Source organism: Chaetura pelagica, unplaced genomic scaffold, assembly GCF_000747805.2.
Source record: "Chaetura pelagica isolate M959 unplaced genomic scaffold, ChaPel_1.0 scaffold354, whole genome shotgun sequence".
NCBI classification, from domain to species: domain Eukaryota; kingdom Metazoa; phylum Chordata; class Aves; order Apodiformes; family Apodidae; genus Chaetura; species Chaetura pelagica.
Genome location: NW_009953299.1, coordinates 1,016,205 through 1,032,486, shown reverse-complemented (window position 1 = coordinate 1,032,486; position 16,282 = coordinate 1,016,205). Strand labels below are relative to the sequence as shown.

The window sequence follows — 16,282 nt, the reverse complement described above, 5'->3', positions numbered from 1 at the left end:
TTCTGAAGGAATGTATACAAAATTTCCTGGTTGACTCACACGTCTGATCTGAGGCAGGAAAGGAAAACTTGTTTCTGTTACAAATGTCACCAAACAGTCAAACTGGAAGTTCTGGGTAGCTGTTGAAATGGCTATGTTGAAGGTGGATCATCTCTTTCTAATTGTCTATAGCATGGAAAAGGCGACACTTCTAGTCTTCCAGAAGTTCTGTGCTCTCACAAGCCTCATAATGGCTTTTCTGCCTGTGTAGGAATTGTTAAATATCCCCAGTCTTCTGCTTGGAAAAACAAATTGTTGCCAAAGTGGAGGTTTATTGGTTTGAATTTTTAAATCTGGGGTTGCTGTAAAACTTACTGTATAATCCTTGCTTAAGGTAAACTCAGTTGTCTTCTGGTTAGTGGAAAACTCATTTAGAATAAAAAGTTGTCGAAATAGTAAATTTTTAGTTTATTTCAAGTTTAATGCTGCAGGTAGTATTTTCTTATGAACACTTCTGTCTCTACAGTGTTGGAGCCTGTGTTCCTCTTTCACCATGGAACATATACATGAACTGCTATTTGATCTGGTAGATCAGATGAAACTCCAAACTAGCAGTAACATTTCTAGAAATAGCTTGGTGGCAGACAGTAAAAGCAGACATTGCAAATTGAATATAAATTTGTCCTTAGTATATGTCTTTTATTTGCATACGTCTTATCCTCTCTTTTCTAATACAAGTTACAGAGTAGTGAATAACGTTATTTTTTGTGTTTCTGTTTAGGAAAAAAGGAAAAACATTACCTCACTTGTTTTCTGTTTTATGTTTTTCAATTTCTTTTTTAATTGTGGAAATACTATTTCTGTCTTACCACCTTCCTTAAACACCACCTGTAAAATAAAACTTCCTGTTATTTTTGTAAAGTCTCTGGTGTATAGTTATTTGCAGAATCTGCTCCCCATACACAAGGTAGGAGAAATAGTATAGTGGCAAGTTTATTAAGATTTAGCTGAGTAGTTACAACCATATTTCTAGATGATCTTTAAGGCCCCTTCCAACCCAACCCATTCTGTTTTTCTATGATACATGCATTTGTTGTCCTAGATGTATTTGAGGATATAACAGGATTGGTGCTGTGTCTTCCTGCTGGTGTGAGCAGTGCTGTGAGGAACATAGGTGGATGTTTCCATTCTCTTTTTGTCTCTGCTTTCTGTTATAAAACAGCAAGAGGAGAGAGAAGAATATTATGTCTTGGCGTATTCCAAGGTCTGAATGCAAGTAGACAGCAAGAGCAGGTCTTCCATCTGGTTTCACTGCAGTCCTTGAGCACTAATCCATAGGAGGAGCTCTAGAGCAGATAAAACAGCAGTATCTTAACTGACTTGCAGATTAAAGCTTGGAATGATCCTTATCTGCTGTTTACATAGTAGTGTGGGAAAGAGCTCAGGCTGGTCTCTGCCACTGAAGAAAGAAGCCCCCATGGAAGGGAGATGGGTTATTTAGTTTTTTGCTTTCTTTCAGACTTGTTTGCAAGTGCTGAAAAACTTGTATTTTATGGGCATATGCTGAGGCCCATTAACAGTTGTTTCTAAATTTCTTGTCTGTGCATGACACTTCTGCTGGAGGTCCAGGGAGTCTGAAGACTCTAAAGTAAAGATCAGTAGTCGTAACGTCTTAAGGAAAGTATCTACCACTCCTGATACAGGCTTGCTTTGTTACCAACTACTGTTGAGATCCAAAGTGGATGTGGTGGACCTTAGTCTTGAAGAGGTTAAGCTAATTAAATATTTAGGCATTGTTTCAGATAAAGTGCATTATCTTTCAAATACAGCAAACATCCATAGGATTATTCTACTTAGTTCTTTATTTGTATGTAAGCAGATACACACCTTCTGCGTTTTTCTTTTTTTTTCTCACCCACCGTGTTCATTCTGTGTTCTTCATGCTGTAACTGCATGGGCGTCTTTTTGCGCTTTACAATTATCATGGAGGTCTGGAAATGCAGTGTGTTCTTTTTTAAGTGTGCAAGAATAGTGAACTTGTATTGAGATTCAGCCTAACAACTTCTATGCTGTTTTGATCTTTAGTATGTATTGAATTCACTGTTTTGTGTATTTCAGATGATAAAAAAGATATTGACCATGAAACAGTGGTGGAAGAGCAGATCATTGGGGAGAATTCTCCTCCAGATTACTCAGAGTACATGACAGGGAAGAAACTTCCTCCTGGTGGAATACCTGGCATTGACCTCTCAGACCCCAAACAACTGGCTGAATTTGCTAGGTAAGTAAGAAGAAAGAATCTTTAAATGAAAATGTTTTTCCTTTCAGTGGTTTAATTATTAAACTGTTAGGCAATATAAATGATAGATGTAGTATGGCTTATTGTTCCATTTAATCATTTTCTGAAACAAGGGACTTAATTCAGAACAGAGTGGCTGATACTATGTTAAAATACCCATGTTTCATGTTCAGCAGTGATGTCTTCAGTGACTTTAGCTCTTGTTGGGTAAGACAGGACCTAAATGCATTGATAAGAGTGAATTTTTTACATGACAGATTCATCTTTCATGTGAGTAGCCTTAGGACAGCCAAAGGATCCAATAAGTGAAGTATTTCATTCAGGTTCTTCCATACAAGAAAACCAGACTACAGTATTTAGTTTGTAAAGCTCCTTAGTGTTCTTTTTCATCTGATACTTACTTCTTGAGTTCTAGGTCTTAAACTGTTTGTTTGAGCATTCAAGTGCTACTGATAATTGCAGTTTCACAATTGGTAGCTAAGCTGCTTGGATTTTCCTCTAGTGAATCAGAATTTTTTAGTCGCTTACGTATCAATACATTGACCTGAGTTACCAGGTGACTTTTACTTTCAAATAGAGGTGAAATGACAGAAGCTCTGTTCTGTGAGAGAGTTTTGAAAGTGTCATAGGTCTCTTGACCCCCTCGGCCTCCAGAGAGCCCCTGGCTTTGGTACCAAGTGCTCAAGGCAGCCTGTGGCCACCAGAGAAGTCTGCTGTGGCACCTGGTAGCTGTGAGTTTAGCTTTGCCTTTGCAGCTTTTACTTGGTACCCTTCTTTGTGTTGCTGGTGCTTGTATTTAGTAAGGGATGGTCTTCCATTCAGTGCACAGGCAGCATCAATGCTGGCATCTCCAAATACTTGAGCAGAACTGTTAGCTTCCTGCAGCTGCTCTAATCACTTTTTCTCATGTTGAAAGTAAAACACATGTATGAAGCTACACTCATTTTTGTTTAGTTACCAGCTGGGTGTTCTTCAGAGCTCTGGTACACGATTCTGAGACTTAAGAGCATGTGGATGGCCAGATGTTGTTACACTTACTTCCTGGATCAGCTAGTAGAGGGAGAAGTATGATTATTTTTTTAAATTATTATTTGTTTTTAATTTATTATTTTTTTTAGCCACTGACAGCTGAGACAAGTTCAGGTCTGTCTTTTTGGTTAGATGGATCTTGGTGTCCAGTATGTGCAGCTACTCATTTCACCTTGTTGCCAGCACTGCCCACAATTATTTTCAGTAAATCCATTGAACTGTGGATATTGAAGGTTCCTAGTAAGATAGCTTTTCAGGGCTTGCTCCTTGCTTTAGGCTATCTGATCTGGAAATATGTAAAAACGCATTATGAGCAACTGAAGGTAGGGTTTTATCTAAAGTGGTGGGTGGCTCTAGCTACTGATACTCTTGTTACGTCTTATAATAGTGTGAATCAAAATTATTGTGTTTTCTTCTGAGACCTGCTGAAAGGTTAACACATTTTTTGTGAAAGCAAAATTTTAAGTGATACTCTTGTCTAATTCTAAAATGTTAACTTACACATTTCTGCTCATCATGTGCCCATTTTTAGTTATTTTAAAATATGCTGAAACCTTTGGTTCTATTAAACATTTAAGTGATGAATGCTAAATAAAATATAACAAAATAAACTTTTGTTAGGAGGTGTAAATAGTTTATGGCAGTATTCTCTGCAAATGCTGTATATTTTTCTCCAGGTTGGTTTGAATATTTGAAATGGTTGCTAGGATTTGGGCTTCTTGAAATTACCAGATTGCTTCTGTCTGATCTGTCTGCGTATTTCTTAGTGTTGTAATACGTACTGCATATTTGGGTTTTAATTAGTTTTCTGTTGGGAAAATAGTTACAGCTGTCAGTAATTTAAAATTCCTTTTTTTTTTTTATTCATGGTGGAATGTTCTAGGAAGTTCTAGAGCTAAACTACGTAGCAGATAATGGAAAGGTTGAGTTGTATTTGTACAGTCTCTTTTCTGTTAATATATTTCTGTGCAACAGATTAAATATAATCCAATTCAGTCATAACACATCTATGTATTTGTAGAACAAGCAACTTGTGGCTACATCACCTTTAGCAATATTTCCATGTTGCCCAAAGCCTATGAAGAATTGTTCTGATAGCTTAATTGTAGTTAGATGAGAACTTGAAGCACCTTCTGTTTTAAGAAAGGTTTTCTGATTTCTTGGTCAGAATCAATGTGCCAAACTTTTACTTTTTCCTTAAGGAAAATTAAAAAGAAAACCGTGTTGTATGTTGGATCTTAAATGATTGTGTATGGCTGAGGCTGAAGAATATGGGTGTATTGGAATTTGAATATTGCTTGTTAATGTCGTGGTCTTCTTGTAAGTGGGTTGTTGAAGGGCCCTTTTAGCTAATAGCATGAATTCAAGCATTAATACCTACCAACCTCTTTCTAGAGCTGTGTGCAGTATCACTAGAAACCTAGCATGGCAAACTGCAATTAAAACATTTAAACACTTGAGTTTACATGTACTGAAATTGGATTTGGAGGCCCCAGGAATAGAGTTCATAATAAAAGGACATTTTTGTAGTGTAAAGTTCTCTTTCAAAGTTTCAAGCATTGCTGGTTATTTTACAATTCAGAATTTTGACATTCTCAGTAATATTTCGAAGACTTCGAGCAGCAGGTGAAGTTGAAACTGTTACTTCTAAACTTAACCTAATAGCTTCATATGCTCTGAGTAAGGTTTTGAATAACAAATGTTGATGACTTTAAAAAAGAGTTATGTACAGTCCACATATAAGGAAGCATAAACTGGCTAGTAAAATTGTATGCTAAGTGTGTTTTGTGCAGTTGAGAGCAAGCTATTCTGGGTTGTTTTCCTGTTTGCATAAAGGTAACTGGAAGGATCTCACCACACATTTGTAGAAATTAGCCACTCAAAACCAGGCTAGATTCACTATCTATAAGCATGCAGTTTGTTTTGATAAGGGATAAATTGTCTGAGACATTTCCATTGATTTTTAGGAAAAAGTTCTGGAATTAAGTTTACATGGTTGAATTCTAGTGGTAACAGATTTTAGACAAGGTTCTGGAGTAGCGAGCAGTAAATCAGAGGTGAAATATGCTTGAAATCCTCTGTACTGTAGCTCTGCAGCCTGCAAAAAAAAGAAAAATTAAAACAATTAAAACTGTAGTAATCCAGCGTCTGCAATGGCCACCACTGCTGCTTAGCAGCTAGGTGGCACTAGCAGAGTGCACAGTTCTGCCGTCTCTTGGGATACAATTGTCTTATGCTGCTTTTTTTAGCGCATTTGTCATTGAGTCATGTAGCAGGAATTTGGATCCTTTAACTGGAACTGCTGCAGTTACTCTTGGAAAGGCTTTTAAACATTGTAAAACTATTGAAAACACTGAATAAACAAGCTGTGTTAGAACATTAAGATGTGTTCAGTAATACGGAGATGAATGACAGTAAATTATACCTGTTTGGGTATAATTTTCCTTTTACAAATTATTTCATTCTGTTGTAGCACTTAGGCATTTTCTCTTGTATGCTTTAAAGATGCAATAATAGAAAAAAAAAAAGTGGATTTCTGTTACGCTGTCTCATCAGAAAGTGAAACCTTAAGTTGTGAATTATCTGCTTGGAAAGAAATAAAACCTCATGTTACCATGTTCCCATTTGTTACCTTTGACTGAGGCACTGGAAGTCCCTTCAACTGAACTAAAGTCTCATTAAAGTCTAAATTGATTACAAGTAATTCCGTAGTTAGGTGTGAAGAAGTCATAACTGCTGGGTAATAAAAGCTTGGGGAAGTAGCAAACATATTTCTGGTTGGTGCATATCCCTCAAAGTCACTATAATGGATAACCCTGATTGACCTCTCCTTCCCTCTTACCCTTCAGACAGGAATATAACTGAACTGGCTAAAGACAGCAGAATGCAAACATAGGTGAAACTAAGAATTAAGAGGGGGAATATGCTATACCTAGGCTACTGGCACAGTAATGGGTCCTAGTGATAAAAAATCGACACTCTGTGGTTTTCTCTTCTGCTCTTAGTACCTTTTCTGAAGGAGAGCCATTGTGAGAACTGCCCTTCCTTTTTATCTGCTTTCCAAACCAAAGGAATCTGCATTAGAGTTTGAAATCAGACACCCTTTTTAAAAGTAACAGTGCATTTTGGTCACCCAGATTTATGACTTAGGCCTCTTTATAAGGTACACGCTTTTGTACTGGTTTTGTTCGAGCTACAGAGAACCTTTTAAATGGCCGTAAAGTGACAATTGCTTTACCCAAAGTGGTATTCTGGGGGAGGGGGAATCTCTTGCTCTGTACCACACTGCAAAGGTCACTTTCTGTTTACATGTGATATTCTTCATATCTGGAACAAAACAATTTTTTTTCTGCCAGAATCTTGGAGTGAAAGAGAACTTTTTGTGAAATTTTCCCACCTGTGACCAAAGCATGGTAAGACACTGGCTCTTAGCTTTTTGTTTGTTGATAAATTTCTAGGACACCTTGTGCCACTCTGCTTTTACCTGTTTATCCAAAAGCCTGTCTAGCCAGTTTCAGGAATCTTCTGCACAAGTGAATTCTTGCAGCAGCATAGGGCCGTGAGATTCATGTTTTTTCTGCTTCAGTTGGGCAGTTCAAGGGGAATGGCAGCGTGAGGGAACAGATCAGAAGTGGGAGTGACACTACTGGTAACTTCCTCCTCTATCTGTTGTTAGGGATGCAGTCATCAGCACAGATGGATATCACTTCTGGTCCTCAGATACCTTTGGAATGTGTCAAAGGAGTTGCCTGAGAGAGTAATGCTGTTTAGGTTAGTTATTTGTAGAGGGACAAAAAAGAACACAGATGTTTTCTGTGAGAATGCAGAAGTTTAACAGGCAAAAAATGCAGATGATGAAAGAAGAAGGAAATTCTATACAGAGATACCTTTGGAATGTGTCAAAGGAGTTGCCTGAGAGAGTAATGCTGTTTAGGTTAGTTATTTGTAGAGGGACAAAAAAGAACACAGATGTTTTCTGTGAGAATGCAGAAGTTTAACAGGCAAAAAATGCAGATGATGAAAGAAGAAGGAAATTCTATACAGTTAAAAAAAAAAAAAGTAAAAAAAAAAAATTATTGTCTTGCTGTGTAAATTTGCTTTCTGCAAAGGTAACTGTTTCAGGAGTTCCACCCAGGCACTAGTGTCTGTGTCTGTAGTTGTTTTAAATAGTGGTATGTGTTAGAGTTCTGTTTCTTATTAATGTTTCAGGCTAGGAAAACTTGGACAGAACTGGCAGAGATGCTCTATTGGGTGGGAGCCAAAAATCTAACCACCAGCAAGAGCTACCTGCAAGAGTGTAATTAACATCAACAGTCCAGGTTCTAATCTGGTCTCCTTTTGCAGAAAGTTAATTTTAAAGTAAGACCAAAATATTTCTTTTCTAATACATTTGAATATGTAAGTCTTTAAATTCTTCTTTGACTGGTTGTCCATATATATTCCACAGCCTGGTGGGCAAGACGACACTTTGGACAAAGTGGTCTATCATAGCTGTACTTATGGTGTACATGCCCTTGTGCCTTTAATCAAGTGTGCAAAGGGCCCAGCAGCTTCCTGCTGCCTGTTGGACTGAGATACAACCTGGGCACTGTTTGCTACCTCTTCCTGTTGAAGGGCCTGCTTCTGTTTGTTTGAAGAGCTTGGTTGCCTGTGAAACCCTGTGCTTATACACAGTCTTGTTCTGCATGTTGAGCTGAAGTTGCCTACTTCCCATACTTTGAGGAGAAATGAAAATATTTCAAATCTACCCATTCATTAGCTAAACTGTTGTCATTTTGTAGTCATTAGGGACTAAATGTTTTTTAGGGTCAAGTATACTGACACTCCTACTGATACTCCTCTCTTTCAAAATGAAGCTTGAAAATCAGAAAGGTAGCTTATTCCATATTGTGCAATCGCAATGTTATGTGCTTGCTCCAACACTGAACTTAAAACTGTAAGGTGTATGCTGAAGCTCCAGACTGTCCCATGTCTGGCCATCCAGTTCAGCTATGATTAGACACATGCTTCCTGACCACACTAATCTAGAAGCTTCCTGACTGCACTGGCCAGGGTATTTTCCCTCTCACTCTACTGCAGCAGCCTGTTACAGATGACACTTGCAGCATTTCTTTATCAAAGATTCACTTAATGCCAGAGGACACAAGACAGAAGAGTTAGGAAGATGACTTAGTAGGATCTTATGCCAAGGGTAAAAAATACAGGCACTGCCCACTGAAGCTATTTACCAGCTTTCTTGTCAGTGATTCCATTTCTGTCTAATCTCTCACTTTACAGGTGGTCAGTTAAGACTTCTGAACAATGGCTTTATGCATACTGATTATGTCATGAACACAGATTTTGGACCCAGGAGTTTTTTGTGCTTTTTTTTTGTGTGTGTGTGTGGGACACTGAGGGAACTGGGGAGAATGACTTAAGCAGCATTTAACAAGTGCATTGAGTTAGAAGTAACGGATGTGTTTTTGGCACCACCTTTGTCCCTAAGGGTATTTACTTCCTAATGGCATTAAACCATGGCACCATGTTTTCTTATGTCCTGTCTTGTCGAGCATTCTTCTGTGTGTCCATTTTGGTACAGCAGATGCTATTTTCTGTGCCTTTTTGTATTGTAAAAATTTTAGAGACAGAATAAGAGTAATCCTAAGCAATGGACAATTGAAAGCTTTCTGTAGGATTACTGTGAGAAAGAAAGCTTTTGTCTGTGTGTTTTCCTACATGCATCAGTACCTGTAGTGTTGTCAGTGTAGAAGCTCGCTGGAGTGCATAGTCAGTCACTTAATCCCAGTTACTTGTGTTGATTTATGTATTTAATATTTTGCTTAAAGAAGCTGCGTAAAATAAACATAGCATAATCATTATCTATTCCAGTTGGTTTATATAAATGAAATCTAGTCAATAGGGTCATGTAGGTTGATCTGTAATTTTGGAAAAAGAAAAGTTACCAAGAAGATTAAGATAATAACGAGGCTGGTCTGCAGGAACAGGTATGTTTTGCTGTGTTCAGGATGTTTCTGCCCTTGAATGGTCAAAATGATTAGGTATGATACTGGTGATGGGACAAGAGGAGCATGGTTGATACAAATACCTTGCACCCATCTTCTAGGAGCTGTTAGTATCTGTAAATGATGGGACTGTTGGATATCATACCCTTCCAGCTTCCATATTTTTGTCACATCTGAATATTTAAGCCTGCAGGAGTCTGCAGTGTTGTTCAGTTAGCAGTGTATGTACTTGGTATAGTCTGGAAATGCTGAGCCAGCTGGAGTTTCCAAAGTGTCCACTTAGAGAAAAAACTAAATGCAGCCTCTAAATCCTTGTGTTTTAATGTTGTGTCTGTGAAGTGGCTGATTGTTGAGTTCTTTAGTCCCTACGTGATCACTGGAACTCTGCTACATCTGCAGTACTGTGAGGAGTCAGATTGTCTGAGTGACAAGTGATAGCCCGCAGAGCCATAGGGGACTTCTCCATCACGTATCACTCCTCTGGCAGTTGTAGGGAGATTTTCCTGGATCCCGTCTTCAGGACTTGTTAGGGAGATTTTTCACGGCTTGTGCTTTAATTCCTTTGCTGTCCACATGAAAGAGGCAAGTGAAACAATGGATTTCAGCCGTACATGTAGGAATGTCACAGTACCAAAGAAGGCTGGACTCTGCCTGTGAAGAAACTGATGCTTATGTGGTCAAATTAAGCATATTTTTCCTACAGCTCTTGGGAACTGTTTTGTACATTTAGAATTTGTTGTTTAGCCAGTGTCAGATTAATTATTAAAAATGCATTTATGCACTACTTTGAAATCTCTTCCTACAACCCTGTTATTAAATATCTGTTTCCAACAACTGAACTCATGGGGGTTGAAATTGTCTTGGATAGCAACAGACTTCTCTCCTTAATGTTAAGAATAGTGATTTTAGTAATTCTAGCTATTTTGTTAAATTCAAGCCTCTTATAGCTTTTTGAGACTAGAGAGTACACCCGAAAACCTTTAATTTAATGTGATATGTATCTATCTTGTCATACAGAACTATCTTGCACTGTATTACCAGGAGAAGTTCAGGAACTCACAGAAACTGACTAGCTCTCCTTCTACAGCAAGCTGTTGGAATGTCCAAAATCTTGTTACTTACCTAAATGAATCCTTAGCTGTATGAGGTTTCATTTATTTCCACCTACCACATTTCTCTTTAATTTTTTTGAAGACAGCGCTACAGGTTTGAGAAATAGATGGGTAAAAGGGCAGTGAACTTCCCTGGAATAGTGTCCACACAGCTGACTCTTCTTTGACAGTCAGACAGGTGGTTGTTATGGCAGAACTATACTCACATTGTTGTCTACAGGGAGTCTTACTGCATACTTACAATTAGTGTAAATCAGAAAAAAACCCTCTGTTTCCACACTCAGAGGACTAGGAAGGCATTATTAAATGTCTTATTCTGTATTTGACATGTTCTTCTGGAAAAGCTAAACTTCCCAAATGCCAAATTTATACTGTTAATATTATTATGAAGTTTTTGAAAATACTAAACTGAGTACTACTGATACACGTAATACTGTCAAATAAATGTGTGCATAATGTAGGCATTTACAGGAGAAGAGCTGTCTACTAATGTTTTTCTACTAATGTATTTGTTTGGTTTTTTTTATCTTCAAGAATGAAACCAAGAAAAATAAAAGAAGATGATGCACCACGAACGATAGCTTGTCCTCACAAAGTAAGTGAAGTGCTCAGCTTCTGAGCAGGTAGCAATTTCTAGACCAGAATTTTGTATTTGTTTTCTCTTGAGAATGAGTAGTTAAAATACCTTACTGTTAATAGTTTACATTCAGTTAACTGTATTGTAGTTATTCTTTAGAGGCTTCCTTAAAAACTTTTCACTGAATAATATATTATTCCCATTCCTTGTCTTAAGGTTAGTGCATCCCTAATCTTCTGGTAACCATGATGCACAGCCCCTAACATGCTGGTTTTACTGTTGTGATTTCCTGCTACCCAAGAATACATACTTGAAAGAATGTTCTGAAAGCTGTTCAAAGTACGTTCCTAAGATCTATATATCATCTGCTTGGAAACTATGACAGATTTGGAGTCTAGATCAGGAATCAGCAATATATGGTGCAGATGCCAAAGTTAGCATTATTGGAAGACAGAATTACATTCCACAGAGTGGGAAGGTGCATCATGTTGAAAGAGAGAGGGGCATATTGGAGAATGATTCTGATCAACTCGTAGCGGGCAAGCCTCTTGTCTTGAATAAATGTTGCCAGTCACCTAAATTGGTAGCATCGAGCTTTACTGCATTATCCAGCTTTTGTAGAGCTTCTGTTAGCTGACTTAGTCTGTAATGAAAAAAGACAAATACAATCTTGCTGACTTCTGGTCTAGATAAATGTAAGCCTAAGCAAATAATTAGGGCAGATAGCTAATAGTACATGTTAGAGAGCATGAACAGAAGGCCTTAGTGATGGCATTAGTCTGAGGAGTTTGGTGAATTGCTCTCTGTGCTTATATTGATTTCCGATTCTTCACATTCTGTATCACTTCTACAAGTGTGTTTTTATTGTAGTATAGTCTATGGAAATACAGGAACAGTTATTTGTTACAATACAGAGGAATGTGCTTTCATTTATTTGATTTCCTTTTTCATAGCCTCAAGTTAATCTGAGCAGGGGGGGAAGAATATTCTGTCCTTCTGTATTTTCTTTTCTAGTGTTTCTAGGCTGTGTGTGTTTATGACTTCAGTTTAAAAAAAAATACTGTTGAAGATGTAACTGCACCTCTCAAAGGCAAGCAGAGGCTTTGAAATAAATGCAAAAGAAGTTGGTGGTATATTTATTTTGGTGCTGCTTTGCCCCACACACTTCTGTTACGTGCAGTGATTGGTGGCACAACACTTCTTAAATTAGCCAAAGAAATCCTAGTACCTTAAGAGGAAATTCATCCTGAAAGTGGCGTTTCGCCCCTTTTTTAAGAAATAAGACATGTTTAAAGGTGGCTATTAGCTTTCAAAAAAGTAATTTCCACAGAGGAAACCTGCAGAATTTAATATTAGCAGTCGAATGTTGTAAAATTTTATGGCACGTTATTCATTGATGTTGGTGGACTAGCTTTATGCAAGTTTACGTAATATTGCTTGGAGTACAGATAGAATTTGCAGTTATTAATATGATTTTATGAGGCATTTTTGAACCTTGAGGAAGACATTTATAAAACGTGGTAGATGTATGTTGATAGGTGAAAAAAATAGAAAAAGATTAGGTAAAGACATCTGTAGGTTGCTGCTGGTTTACATGTAATCTGGAATCAAAAGTACTTTCCCTGTGTCAATGCAGCATGGACCCCAGATTAAGACTTCTCATGCTGTACCTGAGTTAATGGGGATATCTTGCTTTTAAGTTGAGTTGGCACTAACTTGAAGGTTCTCCTGCCTTGTTCAGTTGCCTGGTATTGCTTTGTAGGTTTAAACTGTAGAAGCAGTGACAGTCTTTTTATATTTCAAGTGATCAACTAATGCTGCTACTTTGAACAAGGTAGTTTCTGTAAGGTATGAGATGCTGGAAAGAAACCCTCTTGCTCCGTTTCTTCTCAGGAATGAAAAGGAGAGGGAAGGAAATTAATAGAATGTTGGGAGATGCAGTGTTGCACATATGGATTGATACTAGAGGATAATCTGTGGTGTTTTAGAGACTATTGTATATTGTAGTAATGTAATACTTGGAATATAGCACATTGAAGAATATACCATAGATGTCCATAAATTGTCGTTTTGTCTTTTGTTTTTTTCCCCCTGAAACTGTAAGTGCTTTTGTTTGGTTTATTCATTTACTTCTATCAGAACTACATCTTCTCCATGAGACTGTCCTATTATTCATTTGACTGCACATGGTTCATAATACTAAGTGAGGAGAGGACTTGGAGTGGAGGGGGGTTTTTTTGTCAGCTTTTCAAATTACTACTTTTCTTGGTATTGCTTTTCTTTTTTTAGTCAATGTAAGAGGTCTCCTTTTCAGGGCCAACTCTTAAAAAAGTATTCAGGATATAAACACTTTTTAAATGCTTGTACTGTAGCAGATAGAATCTTCTGTATTGTAACTTGTTGTCTGCTAATTGATTTTCACTGTTCTTTTTAAGGGCTGCACAAAGATGTTCAGGGACAACTCTGCCATGAGGAAGCATCTGCACACCCACGGCCCTCGAGTACATGTTTGTGCAGAATGTGGCAAGGCCTTTGTGGAGAGCTCAAAACTAAAGCGACATCAGCTAGTTCATACTGGAGAGAAACCCTTTCAGGTATTGCTAACCTCCAGACAGAAGTACCAGGATTGATTTGATAAATGTGCAGAGTGTAACTGTAACCTAGCTTGCTTAGGACTTTGGGGATACTCTTATTTTTCTAAAATCAGATGAAGCACTGAATGATCACCTTAAAAACTGGAAATAACTTTCATCTAATTAGGCTCTTGTTAACTATTTCTGACAAATTGTATGTACGTAGGAGGAGGTACTTTCCAAAACACAATGTGAAGTTACCCACTTTTAGTCTGCAGTTACTGTTGAATGAGGAAAATGAGGATGTCTCCTCATCATCCTTTCAACTTAGCTCTTGTGGACAGCTGAGACTGGGGGCTGTTTGCTCACTTAACTTACGATACTAGTTTTCAGTAGTGGGTATTGATTAGTTTTCAGAAAAATGATGGTAGTCACTGAATCTCTTTCCGTTCATATCAAGTCACGTGAGCTTCTGCCACCAGGGGTCCCCTGGCTACTTCCTATGATACTCCTTATTAATATTCCTTATAAGTATTCACAGTCTTGAGCATATCTGTGTTCTCCAGTACACATTTAAGATACGTATTTTTTTGTTGACTTTGTTTGTAAAAATTAATTATTTCAGAAACCTGATTTGCGACTCTTAGGCATTCACTTACATGCGTATGCTGGAGCTGCTTTGTATTAAGTGATAACTATTTACCACTAAGCTTATTGCTGTTTGTGTTCTGAGCCCATCTTAAATGGAAAGCTGGTAAAATGAGCACATCCTTGCAAATTCCGATCAAAAGAGGGAAATTCTGATGTGAAATATTGTTTCTGTTTCCTAGTACAGCATAATAAAATACTGTTTCAAATGTGTAGGTGTTTCTAGGCAAAGCACTTGGTTACAAGCTGGAAGTTATTTCCCGCTTTGAAAATAGATGTACTACTGTGGTAGAAAAACTTGCAAGTATTAGTTTTATAAGTGCAGTTTACAAGCGATGCCCACAGCGTCACCTATAATAAACTTCAGCATCTAGCTTCATGTTTGTGCCGTATGGTGATGTAAAGAAGAATATTATTCTAATCAGTGATTGCAATGAGTACTGCTTTGTAGCTAACAGAGTTATGTCTTTCCCTCTCACCAGTGTACGTTTGAAGGATGTGGAAAACGTTTTTCACTGGACTTCAATTTACGCACACATGTGCGAATTCATACTGGTGACAGGCCCTACGTTTGCCCCTTCGACGGCTGCAATAAGAAGTTTGCGCAATCAACTAACCTGAAATCTCACATCTTAACACATGCTAAGGCCAAAAACAACCAGTGAAACTTGGAGGAGAAAGTTCTTGAACGAACTCAAAGCATCTTACAGGAGTATGAATTGGAAATAAATATGTCTCCTCTTTGTATATTGTTTCTAGGAAAGAATTTTAAAAAAAAAGAACCCTACAAATCTAAAGGACGTGTTTTGATAAGTAGTAAATAAAAAGCAAAAAAAAAACCCCACAAAAAAACTTTCAGGTGACATTGCTAAGATGCTCTACCTTGCTCTGTAATCCCGTTTCAAGAACACGGTGTTTTGTAAAGTGTGGCCCCAACTGGAGGGGTCTGTTCATGAACTTGCATCAAAAAAAGACAATTCTTTATACAACAGTGCTCAAATTGGACTTCTTTTCACATTCTTATAAATATGAAGCTCACCTGTTGCTTACAATTTTTTTAATTTTGTATTCCAAGTGTGCATATTGTACACTTTTTGGGGATATGCGTGGTAATGCTATGTGTGATTTTTCAGGAGGGTGAAAACTTGCTTGTGGTAGATTTTCTTTAAAAGAATGGGCAGTTACATGCATACTTCAAAAGTATTTTCCTGTAAAGAAAAAAGTTATATAGGTTTTGTTTGCTATCTTAATTTTGGTTGTATTCTTTGATGTTAACACATTTTGTATAATTGTATCGTATAGCTGTAATGAAATCATGTAGTATCAAATATTAGATGTGATTTAATAGTGTTAATCAATTTAAACCCATTTTAGTCACTTTTTTTGGAGAAATACTGCCAGATGCTGATGTTCAGTGTACTTTCTTTACCTGGTCAGTTACGGAAAGTGGTGCTCAGTTGTAGAATGTATTGTACAGGCACTGACCTTTTATTAACACCTGATAATATGTACATCCCATGTAATAGAAAGGACAACAATAAAACAGTGGTCCTAAAGAAAGAATATGGCAGAAAATTATCTGTAAGCACAGTCTATTTTCTTTTGTTGTCCAGAGCAATCCTAGTTCCTCTTGACCTCCCAGAAACTGGAAGCTAAATAAACTCAAATTTCCTTTCCTTTGCAGTCAATTACAATGATTTCTGATGAAATTACATAATGTCACATCAGGTGGTATACTGGAACAGAATTGCTGACTGTAATTCTGGTTTTGAGTGACCTAGACTTCCATTAACTGGAATGGTGGATTTGAAGATCTGGCAGTGTAGTGGGGAGAGTTTTCAGTGTGCCTAGTCAGTAACTAGGTAAAACAGTACAGTAAATAGCTAAGTGGCACCTTTGTTTAGTCAAGGTAAGGAATCTTAAAGGCTTACATGCAATAACAATAAGAAGTGTGGGAATGGAAGGGTTTGAGTGGTCATACCAGAAAAAAGAAAACTGTCTTTTTCATGTGGCTCATGTGTTTGAGTATAATGCTGAAAACTCTTGGAACCTTTTTCTTCAAA

At 37.5% G+C, this 16,282-nt stretch overlaps 1 protein-coding gene across 1 annotated transcript in view; it reads left to right on the top strand.

Moving 5' to 3' along the window:
* The window catches only part of YY1 (YY1 transcription factor), a 39,365-nt gene extending 23,390 nt beyond the window's left edge, over positions 1–15,975 (top strand). Inside the window, exons 3-6 of the mRNA XM_009998029.1 lie at positions 2,065–2,260; positions 10,956–11,016; positions 13,434–13,592; positions 14,702–15,975. Of these exons, the coding sequence (XP_009996331.1) occupies positions 2,065–2,260; positions 10,956–11,016; positions 13,434–13,592; positions 14,702–14,884 (599 nt within the window). The 3' untranslated portion in view covers positions 14,885–15,975. The remainder of the gene's footprint in view (positions 1–2,064; positions 2,261–10,955; positions 11,017–13,433; positions 13,593–14,701) is intronic.
* The last annotated feature ends 307 nt before the right edge of the window (positions 15,976–16,282 follow it).